The following is a 23,120-nucleotide window of genomic DNA, read 5'->3' on the forward strand; positions in this document are numbered from 1 at the left end:
ACGAGTTCAATTCCCAGCAGCCACAAGATGACTCACAACCATCTACAAAGAGATCTGGTGCCCTCTTCTGGCATGCAGGCACACTGGCATGCAGTCAGAACACTGTATATATATAATAAAATAAAATAATTTAAAAAAAAACTTAGAAGGACAGATTTCATCTTGCCTTTGAAAGTACTCAAAAGTCAAAGTTAGAGGCAAACTATAATGAAGTTTTCATTTGGTTTTCTGGCCCATTTCTTGGTTCCTATCAAGGAACAGAAAGAAAATTGTCATGAAGGTAAAAGAATAGGGGGCGATGGAGACAAGAGAATGAATACCCGCTTGGCATCACAGTAGCGCAGTCCAAAGGCATGAAACTGGGGGAAGAACGTTGGCCTGACAGCAATGATCTGTGTGTAGAGCTCTGCAGGCCGGGACATGGCGGGTGTGCCTGACAGCAGGATCGCTCTCTTGGCAACCTAAGGATGAAACAACCAAAGATGCTCTCAGTATAGTGAGGAGGAAACGATGGAGACCCATACCCCTGAGAGATCCCTTAATACAAAATATCCAAAATGCTGCCATGAGTCAGAGGCTGGATGCCCCACACCCTACCCCAAGAGCAGCAGAGCCCCCTGGATTGCAGCAGCTTCATCTTTTACTTCCTAGGCTCTATCACTGCTGGATGTACTTTAAGTATATACATTTTATTTTATATTTTTTGTTTTTTTCTTTATTAAAAAAGCCGCATGTTTATTTCGCTTTCTGACTCTGCGCTTGTGCCTTCAACACTTTCACAACAATTTTCTGCTCCTCAATAAGGAAAGCCCGTTTGATCCTGTCACGGACACACTTGGCACACATGGAGCCACCATAGGCCCGGCTGACATGCTTCTTTGTCTTCGACGATCTCATGAGGACTTTCGGTCTCACAGCACTCACCCCTCGGAGTCGGCCCGGGCACACACCGCATGCTGATTTAGGTGCTTTTCCAACCTTCTTGGTGTAAAGGTAAACAATCCTGTTGTCAGGGGTTCGAGACAGCCTAGTTTTGTTGGAGGCTGTGTTGTAGGAGAGCCTACAATGGTATGTCAAACGGTGGACCATCCTGAGTGCCTCTAAGCACCGTCCCCGGAAGAGGAAAAGGAAGGGCAAGTATATACATTTTAATTGTGTGTGTGTGTGTGTATAAGTGTTTGAATGTATATGAGTATGTATGAGTATGTGTGTGCACGTGTGAGTGTGTGTGAGTGAGCATGTATGTGTGTGTGAAGGTCATCAGATTCACTGCAGCCAGAGTTGCAGGTGGCTGTGAACAGCACAACCCTGGGAGAGCAGCACGTGCCCTTCACCACTGAGCCTTCTCTCCAGGCCGTTCTTAACAACGAGCCTCACTCCAGAACTGTGTGATCTCTAAATCAGGGCACTCTAGCTGGAGAAAATGACCATGCATTGTAAAATCCAAATGGCACTGCTGATGTAAGCGGTCAGATGTCAACTGTCAATTCTTCAGTCCCTCCTAGCTGCTGTCACAGCACTGACACTTCCTGAACTATCTTTACTATGGCCCTCGCTTGACTGCAAAACTCTTGAGATTGTGACGGCTATTCTTGGTTGTCAATGTGACTACATCTGGAATTACCTAAAGCCCAAATGGTTAGGCACACCTGTGATGGACTTTATCTTAATCAAATCATTTGATAGGAGAAAACCCACTTCTAATTTCAAAAGGCAGGAAGATCCACCTTTAAGCTGGGCCACACCTTCTGCTGGCAGCCTGTATAAGACGTGGAAAAAGGAAGCTTGCTCTCACTCTCTCTACTGGATTCCTGGAACTTCCATTGGTTTACAGACAACCAATGTTGGAATAGCTGGACCACAGTCTGTAAACCACTCTAATAAATCACCCCCCCCCCACACACACACTTTGTAATTTCTGTTCCCCTAGAAAGTGCTGAGAAAGTAGGAACTGGGCTGTTCCTACTTTCTGTGGCACAAAATAGGTAATCAATGTATACTATATACTGAGAAAAATTCAGAGGAAAGCTAGTTAGTGTTGAAGGGAACATGAAGTAAACATGAGGGGTCCAGAGCTGGAACAAAGCAGGGAGACCAATAGGCCTGAATTCTCTGCAGAACAGACTTCTGATATCAAGTTAAATTTATCATAATGACCCTGCTAGTATCAAGAGTAAATGACAGAGACAGCCTGTGTAGAAGCCCCTAGCTCAGTGGTTCTCAACTTTCCTAAGGCTGCGACCCTTTAATACAGTTTCTCGTGCTGTGGTGATGCCCAACCATAAAATTATTTTTGTTGCTATTTCATAACTGTAATTTTTCTGCTATATGAATCATAATGTAAGTATCTGAAATGCAGACTATCTATCTGATGTGTGATCCCTGTGAAAGGATCACTTTCCTGCTCCCCTGCCTAAAGGGGTTGCCACCCACAGGCTAAGAACCTAGCTTACAACTAGCTGATAATGGGAAATGCTTCTGTATATATTGTGTGCACATATTCATGTGGTGTGTGCACTGTTATGGAGGTGCACATGGGTGACGTGTACACGGAGGCCAATGTCCATGCCATGTGTCTTTTCTACTCGCTGTTTCCCTTCCTTTCTGACACAGGGTCTTATCCATTTGGCTGAGCCGTCAGGCCAATGAGCTGAGGGTTCACCTGACTTTGCTCAAAACCCAGTGCTGCAGATTCAAACTCAGGTGTCCACGCTTGTGCAGCAGGAGATTACTCACTAATTTTTTTTTTAAAGAAAAATATGTCCTTTTAACTTCACTGTATTTCAAAACTCTAGTTCATTTTGTAATTACTAAGAACTTTAAATTGTGGGACCCAGTGCCACTGACCAAGCTCAGTCTGCTCAGCAATGGACAGGAGGGAAATAGGTGGCTGACCCGGCTTCAGGGGACTCTAGGGTCTTCCCTTCCCGGACTCAGACCTGACCCAGATCAGACCTTAGGGATACGGGAGAGAGAGTGAGCCAGGAGGAGACAGTGCCACAAGGAAAGCCACAACTGTTAGAGGTAAAATACCCTCAGCTTTGGAGGAGACCCTGCTGTGGGGCTCAGCACCTAGAAACTGCTTGTTAACCATGGTAACCTTGGGCTAGTGGCAGTAATACAAGGCAACCGTATAAAGTAAATGCCCAAAGGGAAAGTAGGTTTCCAAATGGATACGCTGATCATAAAAACAAAGGTGTAACCATGGAGGAAAGAGGATTCCTCATAAATACACAAGACACAATTCTCAAGATGCGATGGTGGCGCACGCCTTTAATCCCAGCACTCTGGAGGCAGAGGCAGGCGGATCTCTGTGAGTTCGAGACCAGCCTGGTCTACAAGAGCTAGTTCCAGGACAGGCTCCAAAACCACAGAGAAACCCTGTCTCGAAAAACCAAAAAAATAAAAAATAAAAATAAAAAAAAATAAGATGCACGTCTGCCTTCTCAACCACTGCCAATGAAGGTTTCTGGCTATGATTTCCTGCACAGTTTGATGCAGACTCATTAAAGTAACAATGGCATCTTGAATGATGTCTGTAGAAGACTGTGAGTTTAGCCTATTTAAAGGAAAGTGGTAAAAGACAAAAAACTAAAGTGGAAACAGAGAGTTTCACTAGGAGACATCTGTCCATCTGGAACGTGCTCCCAATGCTCGTGTTTGCCTGGAGATGGAGCCTGGGCTAAACCAGCTTCCAGACCAGGCGGCAGGTTCCCCCCGGGAGGAGTCAATAGTCAGTTCTCTCATACATTTCCCAGACTGAAGTGATAGGAGAAGGGCTTGGGGGGGAATGTGGGTGCTGAAAAGCAGAGAGTGCACTGCAGAAAAGGAAAAGGCTGGCTTTTTTTTTTTCTGGTTTTTCGAGACAGGGTTTCTCTGTAGCTTTGGAGCCTGTCCTGGAACTCCCTTTGTAGACCAGGCTGGCCTCGAACTCACAGAGATCTGCCTGCCCCTGCCTCCCGAGTGCTGGGATTACAGGCGTGCGCCACCACCGCCCGGCCAAGGCTGGCTTTGAGAAGCAATCAGAGCGGCATCTCATCAGCTAAGGAATGATGCAACCTGCTTCCTGTTCAGACCCAAAACTGTCAGTCATCCACGAGACCTTTGATCTGTGTGTGCCCACCTGAAAATAGCTGTCATGCTTGGTCTATCTCTGAGAAAACCACGCGCAGGAAAATAAAGATGTATAAAATGATATAAATCAATGCTAAATTAAACTCTGTGTAGTCAACTCCCCTGGCCAAGGAAAGACAGCGAGATGATGTAAAGAACTCTGCCTGGTGTTGGGAAGTTAACGCAGCTGACGAGCAGACACTGAGGGCAGCTGGCTGTCTAGGATGGTTCCTCGGAGCTGAGCATCACAAGCCCTGCAGGATACTCACATGCAGAGCAAGTTAGTGCATCTAGTGCACCAAGGAGGAGGCTATGCAGTTAGCCAAAGCAGACTGAAAGCGTGAGCCCAGGGATGTTTGAAGCAAAGAACAAGACCATACAGCAAACAGTCCAGGAGCTACCCCTTTCCATTTGCCCCCAACCCCACAACTGAGCCAGTAACTAGCTTTGCTGAACTATTCTGATTGGTTATAACATCTCCCCAAGGATAGAAAATCAAAATCATGTTCTCCAAAGTTGTACCCTCCCAACTTTTTTTTTTTTTTTTTGGCTTTTGGGATAGGGTTTTCCTATGTAGTCCTGGCTATCCTCAAAAATAGATCTGCCTGCCTCTGCCTCCCAAGCACTGGGATCAAAGGAGTGTACCACCATCCAGGCCGAGTCCTATTTCTATAGCCTGTGTTATATTCTGTAGCACTTGAAATAAAGGCATGTCATTTAGAGTAGTGATGTAGAAGGTCCTTCTGTCTATATGTAGCTTTCATTGGTTAATGAATAAAGAAATTGCCCTGGCCTGTTGAGAGGGCAAAACTTATTAGGTAGGCGGAGAAGGCGGAACTGAATTCCGGGAGGAAAAAAGCAGAGTCAGGGAGATGCCATGGATCTACCACTGCCACGTGGTGATACACAACTTAATAAAAATGGGATAAATTAAGATGTAGGAGTTAGCCAATAAGAAGTTAGAGCTAATGGGCTAAGCAGTGATTTAATTAATACAGTTCCTGTGTGATTATTTTGGGGCTGGGCTGCCGGGACAAACAAGCCCTCTCCTTGCAACAGAATAGGGTGTGCAGAAGCAGGTAACATCAAAGAGAAAATCAAGGCTGCACTGCCCGAGTCCCAGCCCTCATAATCCTGATGCCCAGGACATGGAGAGCTACTGAGTTTTAACAAGCTCACAAATCATTCTAGAATCTTCACAAATAATGTTCAGAATCAATAACCTTCAAGTAAGGCAACCCTAGTTTGGAGTCAAGTGACCAAAATACCCATAGTCAAAACCAAAAACAGGCTGACAGCCACTCCCCAAGAGGAAGTAAGAGCGATGACCAGAGAGCGAATGGAAGGCCTGAAAACCGCAGAGAAGCTGAAGGGCGCTACTGACCCCCCTAAGCTCATCTACAACACAGGGCTCTCGTACTTCATTTATTTTGTCTGTGCACCATGTGCCTCCCAGAGGCCAGCACTGGATCTCATAGAACTGGCATTACAGAAAGTTCAGAGCCACCATGTGGGTCTGGGAATAGAATCCAGGCTTCTGCAAACCAGCCAGTGCTCTTAACTGCTGAGCCATCCCTCTAGGCCAACACCGACCTTCCATGCTAAACCAGTATCACTGCTCTCCATTTTTACAACTTGAGGCCACTGGCTAAGACCAGTTAGACTGAAGACTGTGATGGTATATGGATTAAAACTACTAAGGTGCTATAATGAAAATACAATACATAGTATAGTTGTAGAATAATATACCACTCTGAGCTTTAATGCTATAGTGAAAATACAACACATAGTATATTTGTTATATAATGTACCCTTCTGAGTGTTAAGGCTTGTGTATTATAAATATTATTAAGACAGCATAATACTAAAATTAAGTACTGTGGTAGATTAGTTTTTTCTTGGAAGAACAGTCTATTTCCCCCCAAACATTAGACTCCAATAATTCCCTCTGAAGCTTGATTCTGTAACGAACTTAAGGAAATAAGAATGGCTGGACACAGGGACCCCTTCCTTGTCATACTGGGGTGAAAAGAGATCTACCACTGCACATCTTCTCTCCCCTGTGGCTCTGTAAGGTAAGGAAGCCCCTCTCGCCCATGCAGCCTCTGCATCCTGGGAAAAGAAGGTCACTGCCGCGCTGGGCATGAAAGCTTCAGTTTGGGGACAAATCCAAAGAGAACAAAGGATACACATTATGGCAGGTTTATAAACAGAATGCTGTGCGTAAGAATGAGGTAGCCATTTAGGATGACATGCAATGATTTTCAGGGCACACAATCCAGGGGAAGATAACAGATATAAAGCAGAGGTTGATATAAAACTAGGCGTGGGGAACGGACGAAGTCCTGAGTGAACGTCAAGGACCCCAGTGCCAAACCCGTGGGAATGGCAAAGCCTTCCCTGGTTTAGGTTGGGGAAATGACAAAGCCATCCCCTTGTCCAAGTAGTGCTGCTAAGAGGATTGGCCTTTAGCTAAAATCAGTGTATTCGGAAGCTATTAACCCTAGCTGCCTCCTCCAGATGACTGCAACCTGAAAATGTTCCTCCACGGAGCCTTCCTACAGAGACGGGCTAACCACTCTCTTCCAGCTGCATACAATAAACCCGCCTCCTCATTCAGTGGTATACAATAAATGCAGAGATTTCAGGCTGCTAGTGTGCCTCTTCAGTCCACCCAATCCCAGCCTTTCAGGAGGAATGTCTAATGCCTGCTCGCTCATCTCCCCAGGCAGGTCAACTCCAATGCTAGATAGGTTGGAGCAGCTAGGTATCGTGGCACACACCTCTGCAATAGAGAGGCAGAGGCAGAAAGATCATGAATTCAAGACCATCCTGGGCTATACAATGCCCTGTTCCAAAAAGGAAGAGAAAAATAAAACAATGACTAAACAAGAGCTGTAGGATACTCTGCAGGACACAAGAAAACACACTTAGCATGAAGCTCTTACAGCAGCAAACCATTGACTCTGACAGCTATGGCTATCTTTGAGGGACAGCAAAGACCAGGGATCCACCGATGGGAGGAAAAGACAAGTTGTTTGTTTTACTATAGTGTACTTTTTGTAAACTTAATCATCTATTTTTTTTTTAAAGCAAAAAACAAAACCCTTGGATTTTAAGCGGGCATCTCATTTAGGCAATTATCACAACTCGGCATGATGTCACACACCCGAGGAGTGCGGTCCAGGACACAGAACAAAGGCGGGCGTAGAACTGCATCAGATTGTATATAGAGCAAGACGTAACCCTGCGCTACATGCCCACTGCTGCCCGCCCTGACCTTGCGTTACATATCCACCGCTGCCCGCCCTGACCCTGCGTTACATATCCACTGCTGCCCGCCCTGACCTGTGCTACATACCCACTGCTGCCCGCCCTGACCCTGCATTACATATCCACTGCTGCCCGCCCTGACCCTGCGTTACATACCCACTGCTGCCCGCCCTGACCCTGCGTTACATGCCCACTGCTGCCCTCCCTGACCCTGTGCCCATGCCTACTGCTGCCCTCCCTGACCCTGTGCCCATGCCTACTGCTGCCCTCCCTGACCCTGTGCTTATGCCCACTGTTGCCCTCCCTGACCCTGAGCTACATGTTCATGGCTGCCCACCCTGACCCTGTGCCCATGCCCACTGTCACCCACCCTGACCCTGAGCTACATGCCCATGGCTGCCTACCCTGACCCTGTGCCCATGCCCACTGCTGCCCACCCTGACCTGTGCTACATGCCCACGGCTGCCCACCCTGACCCTGTGCTTATGCCCACTGCTGCCCTTCCTGACCCTGAGCTACATGCCCATGGCTGCCCTCCCTGACCCTGTGCCCATGCCCACTTGTGCCTGTCCTGAAGCCAGAACACAACAAGCCATGTGTTCAGGGGCAGGTGTAGATCTGAACACATGCAGGAGAAAAAAATGTACACAGTAGACCTTCTAGTTAAGCACAGGCCTCAGACGGTGTGAGGCGGGTAATCCTCAGCTTTGCTGGAGAGTCTCTGTGATGCCCACAGTCCTGGCCTGGTTCTGCATTAGGATAACACATCACACCTTGGCAGCTTTGCCACTATAAGTGATCAGTTTCTCCTGAGTGGTTTAATGACATACTCTTAGAGGTCTTCTTAGGCTGGCAGGAAGCCAAAGGACGACTCAGAGTCTCTTCTCATCTGAGCCTGCGACCCTCAATGGGACTTCATGTGGACTGGGTTCTTGGCAGGATGTAAACTAGCTCATAATCCAAGAAGAGATGCCCAGTGCCAGCACTGAGGCCCTCCCCTAGCTCATCAGCCTGGACCGCCATCTGTCTTTCCAGGAAGCTCTGCATGCCTGAACAAACGCATCAAGCCCCAAAGTCTCTTGGAGCCACACTTACCTTTAGGATAGGCACAGCTGCTCGGCAGCGGGCAGTCTTAATGTTTTTGAGGAAGTGTGATTCATCCTGAAAGAAAGAGCCACAGGAGTAAACGGGCAGTCCTTGATACACAGACAGCCACCTGAGCTAGAGTCTGGCTTTGTATTCAACCTGCTGCTATTCAGGGAGATGGAGCAGTAGGCTAGAGGAGGAACCGGGCTTGGGGCAGCTTCTTTATTATGCTCTGGATAAATTCCTGTCTCTCCCTAGGGCAGTTTTCCACCTAGAAAGGGAGCTGGCGAATACTTGTCCCGACCTCCCACTAGTTATGTGGATGGGCAAAACCCTGAAACCCTGACAGGTGGCTTGCTACCTTGTGGAAACACATCAGCATGGCATCAGTCGGATGTGCTGGAGACCCACTACATGTTCTGAACCGTTGTCAAGTTCTGAGTCTGGAACCTGCCCTCATGCTTTGCGGAGTAGCAAGGATGGCAGATGCTCTGGCAGTAGGTCAGTTACATCACTACAGCCATGCGTGCAAAGCACTGTGGGAACTGAGAAACTGACGGATTCCTGTCCTCTGGGGACTGTGTTAAAGTACAGCATTTGATAGATTTATAGTGATACACTCTGTATATAAGCAAGCACAAAATTTGCCATATTTCCTAAAGACACAGCTGTTGTGAACAGTTATTACCCAGGACGGAGTTGTTAGATTGGCATATTCCAGTTGCTTGCCAAATGGCTCTGAGCTATGCTACCTAGTTTCTCTACCCACAAATGGCTAATGCTAGTTCCTGGAATATCAGATTGCTACATCTGAAGTAAGCTAATGCAGGGGCAGTCTGCAAAGCAGTCCTGGCACCCAGTGAGTATTCCCTGTACCAGGGGCTAGCAGTGATCCTACCTCTGTCCCTGAAAGAATCTATTACGTTGCCCCCAAATCACTCCGTGATATGGTACAATAGACAAATATATCATATGCTATGGTAAACAAAAAGGCCTCAAAAGCACAGTGGACAGTGTGAGACTCCTCAAATGTCCAGATGCCTGGGGTACTATATTCATGATCCTGATTCATGGTAAGTCCTCATGAAAGTCATGAGAAAGCCATTTATAGAGAGAAGTTGCAGAAAATGGGTCAGGCATGAAAGGGAATTAGGCCTTGTGACCCTGGGTAAAAGTACCACTGCCAGAACAAGCACAAGCAGTGGCTCAAGATCAGCCTTGTCTACGGAGTGTGTATCTGAGACGCCACACCATCCCCTGCTACAGGAAAGCCAGAGTGGCAAGCTGTTTCCTTCCTCTGATGGCAAACCAACATTGGTGGCAAGCAGTTTGCCCAGAATCTTGAGGCTGGTTGAGTAATGAGCCAGGAACAGAAACAAATGAATTCTGAAGCCACAGGCCACAAAATCTTCAGTCAATGACTCTTCAACACACTAGCTCTGCAACTAAGGGAAAAGGATGGATGTGCCGGTACTGTCAGCTCGGGTGAGTTAAAGGCAGTGCTTGCGGACCCAGGGAGAGTAGTGGTTCTATGTGAGACACCTAATTCAAGGTCACAGTCAGGAAAGACAGGCACCATTGTCCCTACACCCTAGAGCCTCCCTGGAACATTTCCTTTAATATGTCATCTCCACAGATGGCTTCCATCCTTTCAAAGACACGTTTGAATTCGTGCAAAGCCCAACACGACTCCCCCAAAGACTCATTACCCAAATAGCTTTGATAAAACATGTGTTCCTGTTTGCACACACTGAGAACATAGGGTGGTCACTGAATATCCCTGGGGGTCTGCAGCCATGTCTTCTCCTTTCCTGCTCTGAGTTCCAGCCATGTTTGTATCTGGAAACCATGTCCACATGTTCTATTGACGGCAGCTGGCTGGGCAGAGTGCCCAGGTGCGCATGGCATGTACAGAGAACGCAGAGGAAAGCCAGGTTCTGAAAGCAGCACTGTCAAACTTGGAAGCAGCTGACGACGTCTTTAAAAACGACTCAAGTAAAACCTGCTTTTCTTTCCGCAGGGACAGGGACGTGTCTTCACACCAGGTGGAAGACAGTTATTGACTGCTGAGCTGTATGTCTGAGTCACGACATTCACAAGGTGGTACCAATGCAGGCTGTCACCCTTGCTGACAAGGCTGCAGTCCTTGGGACCCAGAATGCCCTGCTGCACACATGCTGGCCTCCATCCCTGGCCTCCCAGTGCAGGAGGGATGGACTAGAGACTCTAAAAGACTTGTTCCACCTGTTTAAAACGCTTCTCCTAGTCAAGCATAAGAGCCGCTTCAGGAAAGGAACAGGTCATTCCTACATGAGAAAGGCAGTGTTTTCTACTGCCCCCTCTACCCAAAACCCAAAGAGGACCAATGAGGTCAAGTTCCCTTCAGAGTGTCTGAAGAGACAAAGTACTTCAGGACTCTGCCAAGTCACTTACAATAATGACGACTTTGAAGGGCGTTTTTAGTTGCTTTTCCAACTTGCTAAGAAGATCAAAACTAACAATGTTGACCAAGCCCGCTGTTAGGCGGCCCTTCCCAGTCACCACCACGTTGATGTTCTCTGGACTCAGAGACGGTAGCCACCGAAGAAAGGCCTGCAGATGACAGGGGACAGCGAAACAAAGTGATGATCCCAGCCAACGCACCAACAGCATTTTTTGTGGGGAGCGAGTTGAACATTCCCTGAAGACATAGTAGCCACCACATCCTCCCGCATCTGCCAAACCCTGTCATCTCTCCCTGCCTCTAGTTCACCGTTTCCTGACAGGACTCTCTCCTGTGAGCAGGTACCTCATGTGCCTATTGTTTCTTCTCTATGATCTCTAGCTGCTAAGCACAACAGTTCCTGCTAGGGAAGAATTTTATGAAGGACCTACAAGAGCCCCGTACACTAAAGACCAACTGTGCTTACTTAGGACTATGGAAACATTGATGTCAGTTTCTTTCAAAGCTATCTGGTGTCCTCTACAGTCCATCACTGGAGAAATGGGCCACTGGGTGTCTCCATATTGGAGCCTGAGCATGTAGGTGCCCCTGGCCTTGCCTGGGCCTACTACGCCCTGACATGAGTTCTCTAGTCTTGGTCCTGCTTATAAGCAGCTCCCTGACTCCTTCTGGACTTTTGGAGGGAAATCTAACACACTCAGATATATAAAGACAGCTCCCTACAAGTAGTGGCAGGACCAGACCTCACGAGCGGCAGGCTGAGGTATGTCGCCTGCGCTCTGACCCGGTACCTCAGGGAGATGTCAACCTGTGAAGAAACTGACTCCCCACATCAGCAGCACAAAGCCATCACGCCTGGGAAATGAGCTGGGCCTTTCTTCACTGAATTTGGTAAAATTTAAAAAAAAAAAAATTCAATGTTTACATCAGGCCTCCACGTTAGGTCATCTGGGAACATAAACGTACTACGCACTCCACCCTACAGCAAGCAAAACCAGGGACGTCAGGAAGGAAGGCCTTAGGAAGTACACAGCTCTTGACCTCCTTGAGACCTAATTTGTAAAGTGGATCGCTGAATGCTGTGTCACAGGATTGGGAGAGACAACGGCAGTAAGAACATTCCAGAAATTGGGTGCAGTGCAGAAAGGTTTTACTTACAAGGGCACAGAGGTACAGTATCTGCTGAGGGACTGGCAATAGGTCCCTGAGCTAGCAACTGCTTGGCTTTCATCCCTTTGGGGATAATATGACTCCCTGTTCTCAGGGACCGACTCATCTTTCTGCTGCTCTTTGACCCACATCTAGACCTTGAAAGATCCCAGGCCTCACTTCTACACTGTAATTTTGATGTTCTAGCCCTAAGGAAACCCTTCCCAGTGATTCCAATGCAAAGAAATCTAACCTGCTCCCAGGTGAAGCGCACAGAGGAAGGCACGACCACCAGGAGTGGCCATTCCTTCCGGTAAAAGGCTGCTATACAGATGGCTTGGATGGTCTTCCCCAGGCCCATGTCATCAGCAAGCAGCAGGCGGCCTCTTTTGGATATGGCAAAGCTGCAAGCAGACAGACAGGGTAAGGTGAGTATCACAGTCCATAGGACCATTCTGTCTGTCTTAATTACCCCACTACCACACAGAGCTGAGGGGGCCCTCTATGCAGGCCGCAGCACTGACAGGAATGGGCTCCACTCTCAGCCAGATTCTTCTCCCAGAAAGGACAGGGCAGGAGCCACTTAGACAGAATAAGAGGAAAAGAGGGAACCAGATAGAGAACTGCAGAGCAGCAAGTACACTGGAGGGAGATGTAGAAGACGACAGGCTACGGAGTCAAGAGTGAAGCCACAGAGAGAAAACTCCATCCGAGCCAAGCACAGGAGCACAGGGGAACATGAGAGGCCATGACGCAACACCCACTCCAGGGGTTTGCGCTCCCTTGAGAAACATGCCCAGGAAGGACAGAAAGAAATGAGCGGAGTTAGAAATACGGCATTCTGAGGATCAAAGCCCATTCCATATGCTCAGGAGCAGAGTGGGGCCGGCAGGAACTAACGCTACGGGCAAAGGGACAGAGAGGGAGAGGCTGAGAGCTCGGCTTCCGCGAAGGGCTTTTCCACAGGCTGGCAGCTTCCAGGCACCTTGAAGCACCTGAGTGCGCTGGGCCTTGCTGACAGCATGGAGATGAGGGAGAGCCAGACGGGCCTCAACTGGAATCTCAATTCTGTCACTCAGTAGCTGTGCCTCCAACTGTGGCAGTGAAATCAGAGTAAGCAGTACCTGACCCACCACTGGGAAAAACAGGAAGAAAGCCCTGGCACCGTCCTAAACACCGAGGAACTGGTTCTGCTACAACCATCATCCCACAGTAAAGGGGAGGAAGTAATGAGAGCAGAAACAGTGAAATGACTTGCTCGTGTTGAGGATGAATCACTGAGAAACTACAAAGATTCTGCGCATCAGACATCTGGTCCCCTGCTCCAAACTCCAGTCCTCTTTCATCTTATGTGTAAAAACTGATTGCTGGCTCAGAAACCAAGTAGTGAGCTTCGGAACAGGTCTCTTCTTTCCTTCTTACACAGTAACCTGTGGGCACTATAAGACTCTTCAGCTGCCCCTAGCCTTCTGGTAAGATTCCCAAGATGCAAAAACCGAGCAGCTCTCTGGGGACCAGCATACCAAAGCCCAGCAGCACACGGGCCAGTAGGTATCCTATCTGGAAACTTCCTCATCTTCTCAGCTGCCATAGGAAGCAGCCTTCCTCCCTCTCTGCAGCACAGAAACAGCACTAGTCTGTGCTGCCCAACTGTGGAACACCAGCCACAAGAGCCTGAAAAGAACACCTGGCTGAGCAGGGAGCAAGCTGGAGCAGAGAATTCTGGGGAGAAATCTCTTGCCTTCCGCTGGTGAGAACCAGGTTTCTCTACACCTGCAATCCAAAGCCCTGGTTGACTCATGGAACTGGGAATCAATGGTAACAATAAGCTTTGGTAATAACACACCTGGCTGTTTAATACTTAATGTTGAATATTTAATCTAGATGCTTCCAGACATGGATGCAATGAATACGTGTATGTATTCATAAAAGAAGCATTTGAACCCCACCTGTGCTAAGTGATGGAATTCAAGCAAGAGAACAAGAGGAAGACCAGGAATCTACCTAACGCCCTCTCTCTGAAAGGGCATGAGATTAGACACAAGCTTGGCATCCACTCCAGAAAGGTCAGCTTCAGGTATATCTGCTTTGGCTTTGAGAGACGTCTTCTCCAGCTGAGACGCAAATGCCAGGGTCACTGTCTTGGGTAGAGGCTCCAGCTTAACTTGCTGGAGATCACGTGACTTTGTAACTGGAAAGATAAAGCAGAGGTATGTGAGCCAGAATGCCCAAGTCTGAAAGACCTGGAAAAAGAGAAAGGGCTTTGGCACACAGAATTCAGCAAGAGGCCTTCTGCTACATGTTGTTTTCTCAAGAGGGCTCACTGCAGACCATGCTGCTAGCTGAGCACTGGACCAGACAACAGCCAGTGTCCTCTTTCTCTAGTCCTTGGTACCTACAGATGAGAGGGTATGCAGTAATGCAAAAGCGGTTTGGCTGACTACACAATAATAAAAAGAACCGTCTGATGTTTGTGGGTTTTTTTCTTTTTTTTTCTTTCTTTTTTTTGGTTTTTCGAGACAGGGTTTCTCTGTGGTTTTGGAGCCTGTCCTGGAACTAGCTCTGTAGACCAGGCTGGTCTCGAACTCACAGAGATCCACCTGCCTCTGCCTCCCGAGTGCTGGGATTAAAGGCGTGTGCCACCACCACCCGGCTGTGGGTTTTTTTCAACCTAATTAATTTTCTTTCTTTCTTTCTTTCTTTCTTTCTTTCTTTCTTTCTTTTTTTTTTTTGGTTTTTCGAGACAGGGTTTCTCTGTGGCTTTGGAGCCTGTCCTGGAACTAGCTCTTGTAGCCCAGGCTGTTCTTTAATTTTCTTTCTTTATAGGTCCATTTAAATACATAAAGGCTCATATCTATTAATATATAATATATATAATCAATAATATATAATATATATAATAGCCATTCAAAATCATGCCAGAAAGATCCTAAAAAAGCAAGTCCTCCATAGAATGGTTCTAGTCTTGTTTTTGTTCTGATGACTTCAGCATTTGGAGGAAGAGAGCTCCTAAGTTGCCTTCTGTCAACAGGCAGAAGAAACACTGTGCTCTTCAGAGAGAAGTCATTAGGGGTTCCCAATTAGACTGGTAGACAGTAGTACTATTAACAAACTATCAAAAAGCAGAGTCCACACACAGGCCACAAACTGTGAAAAACATGGACTTGTTTCACATGAAAATAACTATCTCCTCTTAAGGCTTTATATTGTCATCTCTATAGTGAAGCAGCTATAGCATCTGTCACTGGGAATGTGTGTGGTGGAGGAGAGAAGAAGGAGGAGGCTCAGTTAGTAAAAGAACTTGCAAACGTGAGAACCAGAGTTTGGATACCAAGAACTAGTGTGGGAGAATTGTCTGTAGTCTGTCAATCATGTTTTAAATAAATGCTGATTGGCTGGTAGCCAGGAAGGACGTATAGGCAGAAAAACCAGACAGGAAGTAGAGGTGGGACAATGAGAACAGGAGTATTCTGGAAAGAAGGAAGCTCTTCTCCCAGTCCTGTCCAGACACCAAAGAAGCAGGATGTGACCTGTCCCACTAAAAAAGGTGCTGAGCCATGTGGCTAACATAGATAAGAATAATGGGTTAATATAAGTTATAAGAGCTAATACAAAGTCTGAGTTATTCTGCCAATCAGTTTTATAACTTATGTAGACCTTCTGTGTGATTCTTTGGGACCTAACAACTGTGGGAACCGGGCAGGACAGAAACCCCAACAAGCGGGTCCTCATGGTACAGAATGGCACCCAACATGGACAACGACATCCACATAAAACCCTACACCACAGAACCCACGTAAAAGCCAGATCCAGAACATGAGTCTGCAATCCCAGGTTCCTCCAGGGAGATGATAGGTGAACACAGGAGGTTCCCCAGGAGTTCCTGGACCAGCTACTTTTATGATTTCCACACACGATACAGCATGTGCACATGCACACACACACCAGCTATTTCTGGAAAGTTTCCATAAACAGAATTAACAAGAGAAATTAGGTAAGGCTGATGGTTTTAATATAAAGTAGGCTGTTCCCAGAACCTGGAAACAACCTAAATGCCCTCGACTGAAGAATGGATAAGGAAAATGTGGTACATTTGCACAATGGAGTACTACATAGCATAAAAAATTTACAACATCTTGAATTTTGCAGGCAAATGGATGAAGCTAGAAAACATCATTTTGAGTGAGGTAACCCAGATCCAGAAAGACAATTATCATATGTACTCACTCATGAGTGGTTTTTAAACATAAAGCAAAGAAAACCAGCCTACAAATCACAATCCCAGAAAACCTAGACAACAATGAGGACTCTAAGAGAGACATACATGGACCTAATCTAAATGGGAAGTAGAAAAAGACAAGATCTCCTGAGTAAATTGGGAGCATGTGGACCTTGGGAGAGGGGTAAAGGGGAGGGGAGAGTCAGGGAGGAGAGCAGAGAAAAAAATGTAGAGCTCAATAAAAAAATCAATAAAAAATGAATGCTAAAAAATAAAGTAGGCTGTTCTATACTGATGTAGAAATCTTTTTATCTCTTAAATTAAATCTGAATATGCTAATTTATACAAACTTCAGGAGATTGAGCACTCAATGTACTTGGCAGAAGCTGTATTCACCATAATTCCAGCATTCTTTAGAACCCAAACACCTGTGAAAGCCAACCAGGAGCTGCAGAGCTGCTGGCAGCAAAGGCCTCTGTAAGCACCCCATGCTTTTCAACCATTCGGAGGGGAAGAACCCTACGCCACTGTCTCCCACAGCTCTGTTTCCAAAGCCCCGTATTGCTAGTTCAGCTCACGGGGCACTTCGGAGAACGGCATCCTTCCTTGTCGGCGCTGCCTATTGTCCCTTCTCGGTGCTGGTGAATGACAGGCATGTGCTGTCTGGCTTCATGAGTCATACAGAAGTCACTTCTACAAAAAGCTCTTTGGCAGGATGCGCTAGCCACACAGCTGAGATGCTAGTGTTTCCAAACAGCAGCTGACAAGACAAGATCATGGAGAACCCTTCTGGACTGTGACAGCCAGGGAAAACAGAAGGCCTCATGCCAATTTCACTGCGGGCAGAAGGCGTCCAGTCACTTGGAAAGAAGAGAAACCTCGGAGTCACTGTCCTAGGGGAAATGACTCTCGCCGTGTCCTTGATGACACACTCAGGTCTCACTGCCATTTCTTAATTAGCATCTCAAGCACGTGTTCTACTAGGCTGGCATCAACAATCCGACTTCACACATGAGGAAGGGGATCTCCAGGTGAGAAGAACGGTTCAAGTTCCCCAGGTCTGCAGCACCAATGGAAACCGAGCCAGGTGAGAACCAGGCTCTTTTCAGAGTGCCCACTCTGGCCTCAGTGCTCAGAGCTGGCGTCACGATTGCCTATTGGGTCAGGTTACGAATGCAGTAGGAGTTTAAATCTTGTTTCTGCCACCCCTGATTTACAGTGACTCCCAAATGTAACCAGGAAAGAGGATGTAAAAACTGCCAACTCAGGGCCTAGACAATTACTAATGTCTAATACAAATTCGAGAGGTGCCATTATGTGCATCTTCTGTAAGAAGAACTGACTGAGTCTACTAGATATTCTAAGGTAGTCTACAAAATCTTAGGAGGCACTATGGAAGGCTGACAGTTTCCCAGCTCTGCATCACCTGTGAATGCCACGAACCCTGCGCTGTGGGCCCATAAAAGGCAGAGAATTTTATTGCTCACATATTTGTCTTTCTTGGTCAAGGAAGACAATGAGGCGACAGGAAAGAACTAATTCCTGTCTCTCATCAAAAATTCAGGTTAAGCCAACAGTTTCCTTTGAGTCAAAAGCTCCGAACAGCTGCCAGAGAACTTCAGATCCACACTGGCCATTTTACTGCGTCAACCAGATTTTATGGATACTAAAATACCACCTCCTATTCAACTTGACCCAGCTGTTTACAGCAAGGCCTTCCTCAAGGAACAAAGCGTTTTTCTTTTGTATTTATTTATTCCTTTGCATTTGTCTGCCAGTGAGACAGATATGAATTTTAAAAAGCAAGAAATTTTTTTTTTCAGATAGGGTCTCATGTAGCCCAGGCTAGCCTCAACTTGCTAGGTAGCCAAGGATGACCTTGAACTTCTGCTTCCCCTGCTTCCACCTCCTGAGTATTGGGATAATAGGCACGTGCCTACCACACAGGCCTTAGGTATGCAAGGCAAATCCTCTATGATCTCCAGCCAAGAGATGTCCTTTCTTACTAAGAGGGCAAGTGGGACACAGAACAGTGAGCCATCCACCTGATACCTGATGGTACACAGTAAGTCAGGACATGTGGAACACAGAAAGCAACCCAGCTCCACCCTCTTCCTCAAAGCCCTCGCCTGATGAACAGGTAGCTAATGGCTCCACAATCCCGAGGCTGGCCAGCTCACTGCTATGACTGGTACCCACACACAGCTCCTCCCATCCTCTCTCCCATCCTCTGGGAGGTCCAGTAAGTCCACAGGGCACCAGGAAGGGGGAAACAACTGTGAAAACTCACTACTGCGTTAAGTTAGACACTAGTGTTCCAGAACAGGCTATGGCCACAACCACCTTTCCCTGGCACATTAGGGTTTAGGTCCGAGAAGAAGACAAGAAGAATCCAATGACGAGGGAACCAGGCAGCTCCCTTTTGTGGTCACGGTAGCTGCGCACTCATCCCCGCTCTTGGTCAGTCTCTAAGTCCTGTTCAAATTCTTCACATCAGGTCCAGACTTCCACATCTGACAGATGCAAGCCCAAATGCAGCCACAATCCACAACACTCTCCTACCTTCTGGCCATCCAGTTCTGGAGGTAAACTGAGGCTGTCTAAAGTCACTTCCATCCCAGCACTCCCCTGAGTTCCCAAGTCTGTATCCTTCCCTTCAGCTGTCTATGATGGCAGGACAGCTTCCAGGCCCTGGGAATTTCAACCGTACCGCCTTGCCCTTATGGATCAAGAGCCCTGCGTCCGAATGGTTTTCACAAAGCTGCTGGGACTGGCAGGCTTGAAGAGAGCAAGCCAAGTACGTCTTTCGCCAGCTACTCTGCCCTCAAGTTTATGAAGGTACCACTGCTATGGCAGCAGGGAGGAGAAACCTCCCTTCTGAGTGACTTAAAGCTAAGGCTTCTACTAAAGGTTAAGACCGTGATGAAAAACAGAGAGGTGGCTTTTCTTACTGAGTTTATTGTGCTCCTCCAGGAGAAAGCTCCACTTCCTGGTCTTGACATCTGCAATGAGAAGAGAGAAAGATGCACATGTTCACTTGTTCACTTTCCAACTTCATGAACTTCCAGCAAGCTCTCATGATGGACGTGGTAGTCCTGAGGTGGGTACCATAGCCACCACCAGGGAACTTATTAGAAACACATCCACCCCCATCCATAGCTAAAGCGCTAACTCCTATTAGGCGTGTTTCCATGCACGCCTAAATTTGACACCACTGTCTTAGGGTACAGGAAGGCATTTCTTTGTAGGGCAGCTGCTGTTTTTCTGTTCTGCTAAGGCTAAAATAGAAACAAATGGGTTTAAAGTCAAAGCAGCAATGCATTTTACATTGGTCAAGACAACACTGACCAGGCAATTAAGAAAACAGTAGGATGTTCTCTTTGGGAAACTTAGAGATAAAGTGGGTGCCATTACGAGTTCACTCTCTGTGACAACTGAGGGGTCACTGCCCTGCAGAAACAGTTATCTCTCTATCAGGAAGGTCAGTGTGAACAGTCAAAGACAGATCTGCGGATCTCGCAGAGGTCAATCACTTGCCGTAATTCCTGGAATCCATCTGTTTAAACAGTGCAATCAGTTCCTCTGAATAGCCAATGTCAACCTCAAAGCGGGTGCGGGAGACGAGTATGCACTTCCCTGAGACAAAGGCAAGGGACGGAGCTGAGGGAAGGCTGGTCTGTCCCCTGCCACTGTCATCAACCCCTTCCAACGGCTGGAGGGAAACCGTGGAGAGTCGCTCGGCCGCTTTCACTGTGAAGAGTAGGAAAGAACCAAAGTGATTAGGAGGATGACACTGGATGACTGTCACCCTACCCAGGACACTCAGAAGGGCAAGACAGAGGGCAGGATAGGGCAGGGCAGGCAATTCTGTTTCTTAAAATCCTGAATTAAAAACGGGTGTAGCTTGTGATGATGGTGGATGCTGTCAGTAATCTCTGTAGGCTGGAGAATCTGCTGGGGCTGACACACCACAGAGCGCCCTGGCACCCTAGGCAGAACGACTCTACCAACTGCTTAGAGAACAAGATGGGAAACAGGACTGACAGGCCACAGACACACGACTTTCCACATTAGTTTACTACATATCGCTGATGTGCTTTGTGGTCTCAAAAGAAAGAAAGAAAGAAGAAAAGAAAGAAAGAAAAAACCGACACTGACTTAAAAGGCAAATTAGCTAAGACAAGACATTTGCAGAAAACTTAAGAAGTAGGAAGAGGACAAAAGGAAAGCATGGAGAAGCAGCGCACTAGAAACAGAAGGGAGAGTGGCTCGAGAACAGAAATGTTCAACTTTACCAACAACCAAAGGAAGGGAAAGCCATTGCAAGATAAAACAAACAAAAAACACGCACAGAAAGACATTTATATTACTACTTGAGAAAAAACTTTTGGGAAAATTAGTGAAATAGGCATGAGTTTTAAGAGATTCTACTTCCGGGAACTGAAAATATAAACATAAACTTGTGCACACAAGGCTTCCTTACAGATGCAAAACCAGGAAACAGGAAGCAAATTAAACAGCAAGAAAATGACTTAGATAACTCTGTCATATTCATACAACAAAACATTATGTAATCAATCATTTTTTTCCCGTCAGTATGAAGTTTTGGAAAAGACAAAGTAAAAAATTTACTATGTTCAATAGTACAACATATTTTGAGGCTCACAATGGTCCATTATAATGATGACAGCCATATAGTCATTACCCAGAACTGCTAGCTTTCATTAAAATAAAAACGTTTATGAGAAAGGCGGGGTACAGATGATCCACAAATGTAACACTGTTTCACTTAATGACAGAAAAAGTGGGAGATATACAGAACCCGAGTGTCAGTGGTGGGTGAGTCCAGAATGGTGAGTATCCGGGATACAGTTCAATACTGAAGTGCTGACCTAGCTCAGCTGAGGTCCTGGATTCCATCCCCAACACTATAGGAAAAGAAAAGGGGGGGGGGGCACAGGATGACAGGATGAAGTATCCATAGGCACATTTAGATCGGTAAGTGTAAGAAGAATAACTGGGCCAAGGATGTGCTCACGGCTTTGAGTTTAATCCTCAGTACTTAAAAAAGGAAACAAAAGCTTGGGGTGTTGGTGCACACCTTGAATCCCAGGACCCGGGAGGCCGAAACAGGTGAATCTCTAGGACTTCGAGGCCAGCCTGGTCTGCAGAGTGAGTTCCAGGCCAACAAGGGCTACACAGAGAAACAATGTCTTGAAAAAACAAATACACACACATATAATATGAAATAAAAAGTATAAAAAGACACTAAAGTGATAAGCCTATGTGAAACTTAAAAACAGAAATACAATTTACAAATCCAAACCCACTGCAGGGGACTTCAGGGTATCCAGAGGGTTCACACACTCCAGTCAACTTCATCTAAAAAGCCACAAGGAGACTTTTGTGCCTAATACTCTTAAAAAAAAAATAGGTGGAGCAGTATTAAAAGTAATCATACCAAACAAAAAGTCAAGGAGAAAGTCAGGAAGGATGAGCAAGCCTGCCTATACCTTTACCTCAGACTCCTTTCCTCAGAACCGAGCAAACACGTTTCTGTGAAGGTCCAGTCCACAGCAGCCCTAGCAAAGAGCAGGACATTACCTAGTCATGTTTTACAAAGAAGAGACCAAGGAAAGAAGAGAAAATTCCACAGAAATTGGCCCTTCACTACCCAGAAAATGTCCTGGTGAACCCAAAGAATTCTCTTCATATACCAGATCCTCAGAGAAGAAATCTGAGCATTGATCCTCAGCTCCTGAAGGGCAGAGAGGAGTGGGTGTGGACACGGCTGCTGAGAACCACGGGAGAATGGGAAACAAGAGACACAGGAATTTCTTTGAAAGAGGCAGCAGGACAGGGGGACATGTACCGGGCTTTCTTTTGGGTCACCAACCAGCTCCCCATCACCAGTTATGAATGCTCAGAATCATCTTAGCTCTCGCTTTAATCTATTTATCTTTATCTGCGGTTTATCTCGGTGCTTTTTTACCTTTCTTTCATCCTGTGTATTTTACTTCCCTGCTTCCTCCATGTCTGGCTGACTGGTGGCTGCCTGGCTTCTGACCCTGGGCGTCTCCCTCTCTTCCTCCCTCCTTCTATCTGTCCCTTCTATTTTTCTCTCTGCCTGCCAGCCCCACCTGGCTGCCCAGCGACTGGCAGTTCAAGTCCCTCAGGCAGGCAAGGCGAAAAGCAACACATCTTTACATAGTTAAACAACTGCAGCACAAATAAATGTAGCACACCTTTACACCATTAACAAGGGCTGCAGAAACAAATGTAACACTCCGACACATAGCTACAGTAATACTCTGCAACATAACCAAATGGAACACATCTTTGCCCGGTTAAATATTCCACAAGAGGACAGAAATATTGATATAAGACATACACAGAAGACAGAGGGACACCCAGGGCTGGCGGTGACTGGACACCACAGGATGGACCTGCCTGAGCTCCTGAATTTTGGGGTTCGCTAACCAGTGTCAGAGGTTAAACAATCTCCTTAGGAGCAAGGCCTGACACAACTGCCTGTCACTGCTGGAGCTGGCACAGCCCAAGGGGAACAGGCACTCCAGTTTGAATTATAGTTGCATAACTAATTAGCTGTGTGTCCCTGCATTAGTTGCTCACTAGAGACATCATTTCCCTGTTTGTAAAGTGGGTGGCAGGAGAGATAAGAGACACCATGCAGCTCCGGGCTGAGAAGAGCCCAGTGCACAGAATCATCAGGTGCAGCTGCGGGCTGAGAAGAGCCCAGTGCACAGAACCATCAGATGCAGCTGCGGGCTGAGAAGAGCCCAGTGCACAGAACCATCAGATGCAGCTGTGGGCTGA

The 23,120-nt window shown here is 46.8% G+C and overlaps 1 protein-coding gene and 1 pseudogene across 1 annotated transcript in view; both read right to left on the minus strand.

The window, feature by feature from the left end:
• Positions 1-23,120, minus strand: part of Smarcal1 (SWI/SNF related, matrix associated, actin dependent regulator of chromatin, subfamily a like 1) — a 45,364-nt gene that overhangs the window by 18,490 nt on the left and 3,754 nt on the right. Inside the window, exons 5-11 of the mRNA XM_013351690.2 lie at positions 19,821-20,033; positions 19,235-19,285; positions 14,069-14,255; positions 12,318-12,468; positions 10,906-11,064; positions 8,482-8,547; positions 321-461 (exon numbers count right to left, since the gene is read on the minus strand). Of these exons, the coding sequence (XP_013207144.1) occupies positions 321-461; positions 8,482-8,547; positions 10,906-11,064; positions 12,318-12,468; positions 14,069-14,255; positions 19,235-19,285; positions 19,821-20,033 (968 nt within the window). The remainder of the gene's footprint in view (positions 1-320; positions 462-8,481; positions 8,548-10,905; positions 11,065-12,317; positions 12,469-14,068; positions 14,256-19,234; positions 19,286-19,820; positions 20,034-23,120) is intronic.
• On the minus strand, positions 704-1,122 carry LOC101979319 (annotated as a pseudogene).

This window comes from Microtus ochrogaster, linkage group LG4 (genome assembly GCF_000317375.1).
Source record: "Microtus ochrogaster isolate Prairie Vole_2 linkage group LG4, MicOch1.0, whole genome shotgun sequence".
NCBI lineage: Eukaryota > Metazoa > Chordata > Mammalia > Rodentia > Cricetidae > Microtus > Microtus ochrogaster.